The 12,828-nt window shown below is 32.1% G+C and overlaps 1 protein-coding gene across 1 annotated transcript; it reads left to right on the forward strand.

The window, feature by feature from the left end:
- The first annotated feature begins 458 nt into the window (after positions 1 to 458).
- Positions 459 to 1,800, forward strand: LOC5567697 (sugar transporter SWEET1). Its single transcript, XM_001651811.2, has 5 exons — positions 459 to 763; positions 827 to 904; positions 1,002 to 1,228; positions 1,286 to 1,461; positions 1,514 to 1,800. The coding sequence occupies exons 1-5, from the start codon at positions 678 to 680 to the stop codon at positions 1,643 to 1,645; spliced, it is 699 nt and encodes a 232-aa protein (XP_001651861.1). The 5' UTR covers positions 459 to 677; the 3' UTR covers positions 1,646 to 1,800.
- The last annotated feature ends 11,028 nt before the right edge of the window (positions 1,801 to 12,828 follow it).

Raw genomic sequence — 12,828 nt, forward strand, 5'->3', positions numbered from 1 at the left:
ACATCACAGTTGCATTGATTCTTACTGGAAGCAACAACTTCTATTCCAATTGGTTTTAAAAAAATCTCTCATATTCAGGTGCATTCACACTTAGTTCAGCACTGTGATACATAGATGGCGACGTAATAAATAATTGGCAATCTAGAAACAGATATGGAGAGAGATGTCGCTCATGTCTCTATGATCTTCACTGTTTTACAAGCCTTTTATAAATCAAAGAGCGATATTTTGCCAGAATATATTGATGTTTCCATTCTTACGTTTTTCTTGTTATGAAACAATTGAATTTTAAAAGTAATGTAATGAAAAAACAATGCTTAATCTTTATCTAATTATGACTTTTTTAACATTCGAGAAACATCAAGTCGCCTATACTGCATTATCCAACCAATACATAGAACAAAGGGGTAAAAATAAGTGTTGATATTTATTTGACAACTCAACTCATTCCTCACGATTACAATTACAGTAGTTGTGATTGTAAACACAGCTCAAACTCCGATCACATCGCAGTCGGCTTGGATAACAACATACCTATCAGATGTGATTATAAAAAAGTGCCAACGTACAAGGCCTACTTGGATGGCAATTTTTCTCGACTGATTGTTGGTGGCAAATTAGAGATAATTTCGTTGTAAACCTTTTGTCCTATTGAATATCAAACAGTTGCTAGTGATATGCCACTTTTTGATGATCTCTCGTTTAAAGATATTTTGGCATCTTCTGCCACTATATCAACAGTATTGCAGTTTTTGACTGGATCGTAAGATGTGAAATGTTATCAGCAACAAGCATACATTTCTTACCTCTTATCATTTATTTTCAGTGTGATATGCCACAGATATATAAGGAAAAAGTCAACCGGAGAGACGTCTGCTTTTCCGTTTGTTTCGGGCTTCCTGTCGTAAGTATCCACATCCATATATCTTGTTATCACTATTTATTAGAATGATTTGTGAAAGTTAACAACGATTCCAAATGTCAATTTAACTTTCTTTCAGATGTTCTCTGTGGTTGAAGTACGGATTGTTGTCGGAAGAACATACAATAATTTTTGTTAACACCATAGGGTCAGCCTTGTTCTTCGCATACGTGATAATTTACTTTACTTTTTCTGTGAACAAACGCACCGTAGTTCGGCAATTCTTGGCAGTCTGTTGCTTTATACTGGCGTGTAGCGTATACACAAAATACGAACCAAACTCGGAAACAGCTCTCGAAGTTATTGGTAGAAGATATAAATTTTCTTAGCAATAGATTGTTCAGATTTTTATTTTATTTTCAGGTCTTATTTGCTGCGGCGTTGGAGTGCTATTCTTTGCATCGCCTCTAACAGTATTAGCTCAAGTGATAAGAACTAAGAACACGGAGAGTTTACCTTTTCCGATTATTATTTCTTCCTTTTTCGTATCCCTTCAATGGTTTATATATGGAATGGTGATTGAAGATAGTTTCATTCAGGTAAGGGATTCTCAAAATTTGTTATATAGTGTCTAAAATGCTTTGCTTTCAGATTCCAAATCTTTTGGGGTGCATTTTATCGTCAATCCAACTTCTGCTTTACGCAATATATCCAAATCGGAAGCTATATTCGGATGGTGGACCGTCGTACCAACCTTTACGCTCAGATGCCAATATTCTTTGAAAAGGAGAGACAAAGTTTACTTTGTACTGGTGATATGCAGTCAAAATGGTTGCTTGAAAACATAATAATTAAGTATTCGTTTGACATTTGTGATCAGTATATTTTGTAAATAAAACATTATTTAATTGTATTAATAAAACGACGATTCAGCAGAACAACTTTTATTAGGTAAATCAAGAGCTTCCATTTGGTGAGTCCGTCAACGGAAGAATTTTAAAATACTTACATAAAGCTTTAAAAAATCCTGAAATATCTCCACAAGACGCAATTTTGGTGGATATTTGTGGAGGAATCACTGGAAAGTAATTCTGTTGAATACATAAAAGGGTTAATATTTTGAGAAGAATACTCCAAAAAATTCTATGATAGAATTTTCTTAGAAAATTTTCAGAGCAATTGTCATTGATTCAGAAACGATCTCAACAGTCATAAACTACAACAGATTTCAAAGCTTAAGCGAAGTATGCACTTCAACAGAAAAGTAATCGCCTATCTGGATGCGTGGGAAATTTCTTGCAAGAAATGCTCAAGAAAAACATTTTTCTTTGATCGCAGTACGCAGTTGAAAAGAAATGTCAATTCAAATGGAGCTCACTGTAGGAAATTTCTTGATCATTTCTTGGGAAGAAATTTTTACTTTTCTTGAGCGGAACAGCATACCTAGCTTTATTGTTGATAATAAGTCGGAATATCTTGTTTAAAAAAACTTTCTTTTTAAAGTCTACGCATTGTCCCATAAGTCCAATATATCATATTTTCATATTCTCTTGCATACGTTTTATACCAATGTTTCTTATTTTCATCCCTATACTTCAGTTCAGTATTTTTTATTACAAAAACTAGGCTTTTCCATTGTATATCCAAATTGTCCAATTATGTTAACATAACATCCTGAAATTTCTGATCAACATTAAAGGAACCAGTTGGCTAAACATTGAATGAGGCTCTGTAAAATCTCTAGAAGAATTGCTTGGAGTATTTCAGAATAAAATCTTGGAAAAACTATTCTATAAATTCTTGAAATAAATCTGATGTTTTCGGAAGAACCAATAAAGAAATTAAATACAAGGAATTATCAAAAACTTAGCTGAAAAGATGGATTTAGTAGTTCATGAATTCCTTAATAATTATTTTCAATGTATCTGCCATTTACATTTTGTAAAATTAAAACCAATATTTTTGAACTACCAATTCGTATAGGTGGACCATCAGCAGCGCTATGAAAAAATCCACATATGAATGTTTTATGCTGATGTTGATGTGTGGCTAAAATCCATAACACATACTAGAGCAATTCTCGCTGAAACCAGGCCACCATCAGCACCCATCGTTAGAATTCCAATTTTATGTCACTGATCACAAGTGAAAACTAAAACTTAAGGGTGCTCCTTTCGGCTTTCGACGGATTTCACGCCAACTCGACACGCGATTGGCAGCACCCCTTCAGAATTCAATGAAACTTTCTGGATGTCGAAAGTATGTAAAACTAAGATACTTTGCATATTTTGTTTTTTCAAAATCGATCTAGACTAACATTTGGAAAGGGTCAAAGTTTTTTTTACTTTTTTTTATAAGCCCGTATAACTCGCAAACGGTAAGACCTACAAAAAAGTGTTGTATGGGGGACTGTCGTGAAATTTTCTGAAGTTTTAGAGAAAAATATTGAAAAAATAAAAATTCATTTTCTACACTGAAAAAAAAAATATTCAAAACTTTAAAGTCGATTTAAAAAAAACGGCCACTTCAGATTTTGATCATCCTTAAGCAAAAAGTTTGGTAATTAAATTTACTAAAAGTCGTCCATACATTGCAAATTGGGCATATTTTAGAGAAAAAAGTTTTTCTAACATCGAATTTTTTAAGTCCCAAAGTTTTTTTTTACTTTTTTTATAGACCCGTATAACTCGAAAACGGTAAGACCTACAAAAAAGTGTTGTATGGGGGACTGTCGTGAAATTCCCTGACGTTTTAGAGAAAAATATTGAAAAAATAAAAACACATTTTCTACACTGAAAAAAAAATATTCAAAACTTTAAAGTCGATTTAAAAAAAACGGCCATTTCAGATTTTGATCATCCTTAAGCAAAAAGTTTCGTAATTAAATTTACTAAAATTCGTCCATACATTGCAAATTGGGCATATTTTAGGGAAAAAAGTTTTTCTGACATCGAATTTTTTAAGTCCTAAAGTTTTTTTTTTTACTTTTTTTATAAACCCGTATAACTCGAAAACGGTAAGACCTACAAAAAAGTGTTGTATAAGGGACTGTCGTGAAATTTCCTGAAGTTTTAGAAAAAATATTGAAAAAATAAAAACACATTTTCTACACTGAAAAAAAATATTCAAAACTTTAAAGTCGATTTAAGATCAATTGAATTTAATTAAAAAAAACTGTATAATTCCGTTTTATTTCTTTTAACTACTCCCAATAAAACAAATACAGGTCGGACTCGATTATCCGGAGTATCGATTTTTTTTTCACTCCGGATAATCGAATCCTCCGGATAATCAAATCACTAACAAAAAATTGAAATCTTCGATAAAAAACTTAAATATTATCTTTTTTTGGTTGTTTTATTTATATGATGCGGTGGCGTAGCTAGAAATTATTTCTAGGAACAGTAGGTGTCTTTACAAGAAAAAGAAATTTTTTTGACCAGCATACACAAAAAAACACTTTTTCAAACCCCCCTCTTATTAAATACGTTCAAAACTGCGAAACCATTCATATTGTATATTGCAATACCAAATTATATCAGATTTATGTATAAAAATTGAAAAACAAGAACATCAAAAAACAAATTCCGGATAATCGAGTCTAAAATTCCGGATAATCGAATCCCGGATAATCGAGTCCCCGGATAATCGAGTCTCCGGATAATCGAGTCCGACCTGTATAATCTATTTTGTGATTAAAACTCATTTATCACTTGAAAATATGATCATACTAGACTATTTAAAGCGAAATAAAAATAAAATAAAAAATTCATTTTGGAATTAAAAACTTCGAAGTTAGAAAAACTTTTTTCCCTAAAATATGCCCAATTTGCAATATATGGACGACTTTTAGTAAATTTAATTACAAATTTTTTTTCTTAAGGATGATCAAAATCTGAAATGGCCTTTTTTTTAAATCGACTTTAAAGTTTTGAATCATTTTTTTTTCAGTGTAGAAAATGTGTTTTTATTTTTTCAATATTTTTTTTCTAAAACTTCAGGAAATTTCACGACAGTCCCCCATACAACAGTTTTTTGTAGGTCTTACCGTTTTCGAGTTATACGGGTTTATAAAAAAAGTAAAAAAAAAAACTTTGGGACTTAAAAAATTCGATGTTAGAAAAACTTTTTTCCCTAAAATATGCCCAATTTGCAATGTATGGACGAATTTTAGTAAATTTAATTACGAAACTTTTTGCTTAAGGATGATCAAAATCTGAAATGGCCGTTTTTTTTAAATCGACTTTAAAGTTTTGAATATTTTTTTTTTCAGTGTAGAAAATGTGTTTTTATTTTTTCAATATTTTTCTCTAAAACGTCAGGGAATTTCACGACAGTCCTCCATACAACACTTTTTTGTAGGTCTTACCGTTTTCGAGTTATACGGGTCTATAAAAAAAGTAAAAAAAAACTTTGACCCTTTCCAAATGTTAGTCTAGATCGATTTTGAAAAAACAAAGTATGTAAAGTATCTTAGTTTCACATAGTCTTCACACCCAGAAAGTTTCATTGAATTCTGAAGGGGTGCTGCCAATCCCTTTGTCGAGTTGGCGTGAAATCCGTCTTTCTCAAAATGGTAGTCCCTCGTACGCCAACTAGCAAAACAGCTTACGAAAAAAGTTCATTTTTATATGAATCTTAGGTATTTATTCACGTGATATGTCTCATATTTCCCTTATATAACATATATAACACATCTTGAATTTTGTGAGAAAAACCGTTTTTTACCATTGGCGCAACGCTCGTTTTGAATTCTGAGATCACCAAGAAGCAGAGAAAAAACTGAGTAAGATCGGCTACAGAAACTAGGGTGTAATGGTATTTACCCTATGAAATTGGCAATTTTCAAAATCATGTACTACGATTTTAACGTATATGACAAAACATATTTTTTGTGCAATAAAGAAACATGTTTTCAATTGTAAGTGTTTTCATTGAGTCGAGCGAACAATAAGAGTTTTAATTTCGGTGAAAATATCTGGCGGCCATCTTAGATTTTAACGAAATCTTAATTTGAAGTAGTAGAATGAGTTTTGCACCTTGTTAGCACTTGTTGAATAATACGAAGAATGCATGCCTCTACCGAAGAATGTATGCCATCATCTTTATTGCCACAAAATATGTCTGAATCGTGATAATTTTTTTATCTTTGCTCTATTTAATCAAGAGTTCTCAAAAAAATCTTTTTTATTTATGAATCGGTGTTATCACTGCACTATGGGCCAGACATCAAAATTTCGCGACAAAATTCCAAACACTTTCAAAATGAACAAAAACCAACCAAAAAGTAAAACAAACTTAAAAAAACATATAAAAGACGTGTTTGGGACGATTATGATGCATTTTGAATCAAATTGAGAATATTTGTAAGGATGATGAATATTTGGAGAAATATGTTAATTAAGTTCAATTCAAATTCGCTCATACATCATATTACAAAATGCATTGTACATTTTCAAAGATATGATTTATACATTTCAAAGTATTCTTCATCATCTAAACTATTATTTTTTTATAACGCTGCTTCGTTTTCACTGTACATAACCTACAACAAAGCCATAAAACCATGAAAGAGTCATAAAGTCATTGTCCGAAATGGAACAAGTTGATATGAACTATATATTTTTAGGCGCTATATTGTTTTAAAAGGTGACCATTTCATATTCGCGCTTCAAGCGTTTCAATTAAATTCACTTTCGAAACACTATGGTCAGAAATACTTTAACTGTAATGGAGGCCGTATTTATTGTGTTCTAACATCAGAGCATCCGGTTTACACCATCTTTTTGACTTCATTATATTAATACTTGCAGGAAATTGTTGTATAAGAATCATGAATTTTTGTGTAGATCTCATATATGATTGATTTTAAATTGAAATAAATCAAGCAGAATTCTTAATCTTCATTTGATTGCAACTAAATCAGATGATTCGTTAATGCATAATTAAACAGTCCATATGCTCAAACTACTAACATTCTCCCAGCAATATTACGCTTGAGTTGCCAATATACCTGGCAGCAATTTAAAAGGATTTTTTTACTTTTCTTCATTGATGGCCTGTGACCTGGTCATTTGTTGCTGCCTTTTTAGTTCTGTTTTTTTTTTAATCTTTTTATTATATATCTTTTTTCTGATATTCCAACGTAGTTTTGGTTATTTAACGTAAAGCGAAAATGCGTAGATGGTGCTCTTCTAGAATAGCGATTAGTGCACCGTAATCAAAATTTCTAGTGATAACTTTGGAAGAAAAATCACCACAATCATTTAACTGACAAGCTTTTGCAATTTAAGGCACAGGAAACCGTTAATATTTATTTCTATTTGAGAAACTTTCGCAACCTAATCTCACTTTTGATCACCAATAGGAGGATAGTACATGATGTTGCCTAATTCTTTTATTATCTATTGTTTCCTAATATCAATTCACTCTTAGTGAACCATCAAGTTTAAAAACGGGCAGGTTATGGATGTTTCTACTTGATTTTTATAACTTTTGTAAAATCCTGGTTGAAAAATAATCAGCAGGGTTGGAAGATTCTTTTTAGAAAATGTCTACTAAATGTTCATATTAGATTGATGCCATTGCGATTTGTATAAAAACATAGAACAATTTCAGTCGTTTCATAATTCTTCAAAAGTCTTTAATCTTAACCTGGAGGCTGTCCAGAAACCACGCTTAAGTCGTTATAATGGGAGCCTCAAACGGATTCCTCTGTTATGATCTTATCATCCCATATATAACTTGGCCTCAAAGGAAATTGCAAAAAATAATTGTTTTGTAATTTTTCTACCGACCCTACCTAGATTTCTAAAAGTCTCCTAGCTCATGAACGGATCCTTGCTCAAAAGTAGTGCGTTATGGCAGCTTTAGTTGATTTTATACCAATCAAACTTATTCAATTGGTTGGATTGTATTACAAGCAGCAAAGTTTAAAATATAGGGTTGAAAAATTAACTAAATTATCGTTTGTACATGAACCGCTGTATCTCGGCCATCCGCAAATATATGCAAAAACTTTTGGTAGCACAAGAAAGAGTGGAGTCTAGGCTTCCACCTCAAACTGATTGAAAGCCGAATACGGTGGAATAACTAAACTTTTAAGGTGAACTAGTAAAAATATAGTAAACATTACTGGTACATTGTAAAATCAATGGTTAAATTTAAAATTAACATTATTTTTATATCACACATGTGAAATACACTCAATTTGCTTTCGAAAAATGAACACGCAATTGTTTTTCTTGCCATTTTTCCCCTCAAACTAAATTTTCTAATAATAGGCTGAAATACAAGTTTTTCAGTTTAAACAAAATTGACCTCTATAAAGTACAATGAAATAATGTAATAAATCATATAAGATAGTTGATATACAATCACACATGTTCCCAATAATGAGAAATTCATCTCAATAATTAATTTTATTGGAAAAAGATTTTTGGACTTTTGTCGCGAAATTTTGATTTCTGGCCCATAGTGCACTGGTCATCTAGTTTTGAAAATGTTCTTAAATTCTTTGAAGGACAAACATCTCCCATACAAAATTTATGAGGTCGCCATTTTGTTTTTTAGTAAATTAAAAAAAAAACTAAAATATGGGCTGAACAAAATCTGGTATCTCACATAAGATCGTACAAATCGATTAAGTTATCTCCAAGAAAACTGAAAATACCAAATGACATTTTGACAATTTTTATCTCAAGCACCAAAATACCACAATTTACTCAATTTCTTAATCCATTACCGTTTCTAAAACCATCATAACACTAGTTTTTGAGATATTGGCTGTTAAAAATGCATTCTTTTACTAGTTCAGTTAACTTGCATGCAAGTTAACCAGCTTATATGACGATTTATGTGCTTAATTAATAACAGAATTCAAAATCAATGTGTTACGAATACTTTGATATAGTTCATAATACTTACGAGACTCTACTATTCCTAATGCCACTACCTCGAATGCCACTACCCCGAACGCCATTACCCCGAATGAGTTATTACCCCGAACGCCACTATCCCGAATATTAAAAGACAAAAAAGGAGCTAAGTTTTCAGAAAATAATTTTTACGTATTAAGTTTTGTTTGGTTTTGTCCTTTAATTTTGGTGAGATTCACACAGACACAATGCAATGCTTTGAAGAACAGCCTATTTGAAAAAGAAAGGTGAATTTATTATGAAAAGGATAGCTATAATATGCGCAAAATGACGATGTCTGATACACATGCTTCAGAAAAAAGTAGACCATTCAATTTAAATAAACTTTGACAAAACAGTTTGTAGGTGGCTCTTAAATTGACCGGTTAAAAGCTTTTGTCCTATGGTGACATAGGATGTTCTAACGAAAACTAGTTTTCTGACTCCATCATTTTCGGTTCTAATATCTCATCAATGTCTTCTATGAAACGATTTAATAAAATTGAAAATTGCGTTATTCGCTGAGCGAAGGAACTCGTTATATCTTTCAAATTTCCTATTGAAAGTTCTGGATAAACATTTGAAAAGGGCCCACGAGGTCTTGAGCCTTTTTTCAGAAACGCCTGCCCACGCAAACTAACACCACTATCAGGAAGATTGGTGTTAGCTCTTCCTGATAATGGTATTGGTGAGCGTGATTGAGTTGAATTGGGCTCTACAGCGTCTTGCAAAGTCAATGTTTACCAACGTCGTTGTGCCCTTTTGAAATGTTTGTCCAGAGTTATTGTTGTTTTTCTTGTAAACCACGCCTACTTTGATTACGGATATTTTTGATTCGGGGAAATATAAAAGCATTCAAAAGACAAAATAAAATTGTATATTATACCAACTAATAATTACAGATGTGTTATTTTTGTAACAATAATAGAATGCCTTGAAAAACAAATAATTTTGAACTGAAAAACTTCAAAAACATTTGAACTAAAATAGATATCAACAATCTTTAATCCATAAAAAATGCATTTTCTCAAGTTCTACAACTTTGCCTAATATGCCAATATTGTTCATATAAGAATGTTGATTGTATTATTTATATGAAATTGTAAACCACCCTAATTTTAGATAACACTGAATAAAAAGTTAGCATTTTTAGAAATAATTTTCTTACAAACCGTTTTTGTCTAGAATTTAATTTTCATGCTCTAAATGCTAAATACAGGTATGTTCCGTTTTTGTCACGTTCCGATTTCTTCAACAAATTATTTCGTTTTCACTAACACAAAATTATTGATATTTTTTTTTTGATGCTTAGAATATAAACTAAAGACTTATTTTGAAGCAAGCCAAATGCTTTTAGAATGCATCAGGGTAGAATTTTCGACATTTTGTTAGTGTTGATTCGCATGTACAGTAGGTGTAAAGTCCAAAACCATTCGATAAGGACTGTCTCCTTCTCGACCGCATTCCAAACAGAGTATTCAAGCTTAACTAGGGCTGCTAGACAAGATTGACATATCCTTCAACAGTCAGGGTTGTCCTGGCCACATCCTAGCGACAGCTGGAGATTGTTATTAGTTGACTTAAGCACGTATAGAGATTCAGATATCCTTCGTTTTCTTATGAAACATGGCATCATAGAATGTTCGATGTAATAAGATAGACATATTCGTTCAGACAATGTTCAATTCTTTGTTATAAGGGATGGACCAGGAAATGAACTCAAGATATTCTGCCATGGAAGAAAAAGCGATAACCTTTAGATCAGAAATAAAATGAAGACGTTATAGTAAAGATCTAACTTGGAGCTGGTCTAGTAATAAATTCGTTACCCAAGTTTAAAAGATTACAGTATATTTTTCTCAGCACCTAGCTTTTGCTCAAGTACCTGATGTATCGAAAACAGCGATCAAGATCGAATTTATTTCGTACTTGATGTTTCGATAATCGACCCCGTTATATTTTGGATAAAAACTTTTTTTTATCTCTATTGTCTCAAACATGATTGATTTTCACAGATTACGTTGTTTGGCATAGTTGTTCAAAATTGAATGGTCTACAACGATTCTACCCCATTACCCCGAATGCCATTTCCCCGATTGCCATCACCCCGAACTCCATTACCCCGAATGTACCATCACCCCGAATTCCATCACCCCGAATGCTATTTCCCCGAATTTACAATTATATTGACATGATGATATTGATGACATTTCACCACGATATTAGAATTCGGGGTAATATCATTCGGGGTGATGGGTCGTTCGGGGTCTTGGAATTCGGGGTAATGGCGTTCGGGTTAATGGCATTCGGGGTAATGGGATTCGGGGTAATGGGGTAGAATCGTCTACAACTTTACTGAAGCATGTATATTATAATTTCTACAAATGGTCGATTTTCAGACAGAATGGATCAAGCGTTTTTTATGGTTTCAGGAAAACCTACCCCAAGCATCCAAAATGTAAAAATATTTGCATTATATGCTGTGATAATAGAACATCACTATTTGATGAAACATGTGCATCAAAATAGTATCGAGAAAAACAAATCCTATAGAGTTCTGAACGTATCTTTAGAACGTCAAAATATCATCTAGTCCGTTCTGTCTTTGAGTCAAAGGGGACCAAGTACAAAACTTGAGAAAATTGGATTATTCTCTCATTAGATGCGAAATCACATTACTTCCGTTTCACTTTGATCAGATTTGATGAATGCTGTAAACTACGAGAGATATGTTATAAATTTACTTTGAATGATCAATAAAAATCGATAAAAGTGGTGCTTATTACCATAACAGCGAAAATGATCAACGCGAGGAAATGAAAAACATTTCAAGACATTTGTCAGATTACCCGACATCCAATAATTCTTCTACTCATCCATCAATAGAAATTTATAAATATTACTTAATTCGATGCATTTGATTTTGATTGTTGACCATTTATCATATTTGGACGGGTGGTTAGAAATTGCAACAATTTCTGTGCAGTCAGAGCGGAGCAAGTGTTGAAAAGCAATAAACTGATTGATTACTGTATTTTTGAGCCAATTTCAGAGTTGGATAGAAGTTTATGAAAGATCTATGGTGTATGTATGGAATGTTCTAGAACCCGTTCATTGGATCAGTATATTTTGGATGGTACTCAAGATTTTCACTTGGTCCACTCTGACTGAACGCATATTTGAATATTTCTAGTCTTCAATGGCCATGAAAAACTTTAATTTTTAAGCTATCGTAATGCCACTGATTTTGATATTGACGATATGGATTATTGAAGAATTCACGATGCTGGTGTCGGGTCTTGATAATCTATTTATCTAAGAGATATTCCCATGCAAGCATTAAATGATTGTTATTTTCCTAGAAATTGTTCAGTCAGAGTGAACCAACTCATTGAAAGGTGGTCTTCCCGTGGAGCAACAAATAAATCTCCAATAACTTATGCATACCATATTTTGGTATCATACCAAAATTAGGTATTGTTCAGTTGTCAATACCTCAATTTGGTATTATAATGGTATTGAAAAAAAATCTTTAAAACAATTAAAAATACTTCATTAAGGTATTAAACAACTATTGAGGTCTGCTGGAGGTATTGAACTACTATTGAAAAATTTCAATTTTATATGAAAATCCTTTAAGTATTATTGAGGTATTACAATACCTGATTTAGTTATCAGTTTGGTGTTCGTTGAATATGCTTGAGATATTATTTGAGGTATTTTACCTCTTATGCAGGGCTAATTCATACTTCATTCAGGTTGTAAGTATTGGAAATTATCTGGTATGGAATACCTTAGTTTGGTATTCAGAAGTTATTTTCTTCTGCTCGGGTTTATTTCAGTCAGAGTGGATCATGTACACATAGTCCATCAAAAAATCGTTCTATCAGAGGTTTGGATTATGATTTTTCATGATCATCACTTTACATCATATATTTTGAAAGTAACACAAAGATGTGTAGAAGTATTGAATCAAAATTTAAATGAGTTAAATAATTACAGAGCGTTAGATCTTAAACCCATTTTTCTCAAAATATGAAAAATGTCACA

This window comes from Aedes aegypti, chromosome 2 (genome assembly GCF_002204515.2).
Source record: "Aedes aegypti strain LVP_AGWG chromosome 2, AaegL5.0 Primary Assembly, whole genome shotgun sequence".
In the NCBI taxonomy this organism is placed as follows: domain Eukaryota; kingdom Metazoa; phylum Arthropoda; class Insecta; order Diptera; family Culicidae; genus Aedes; species Aedes aegypti.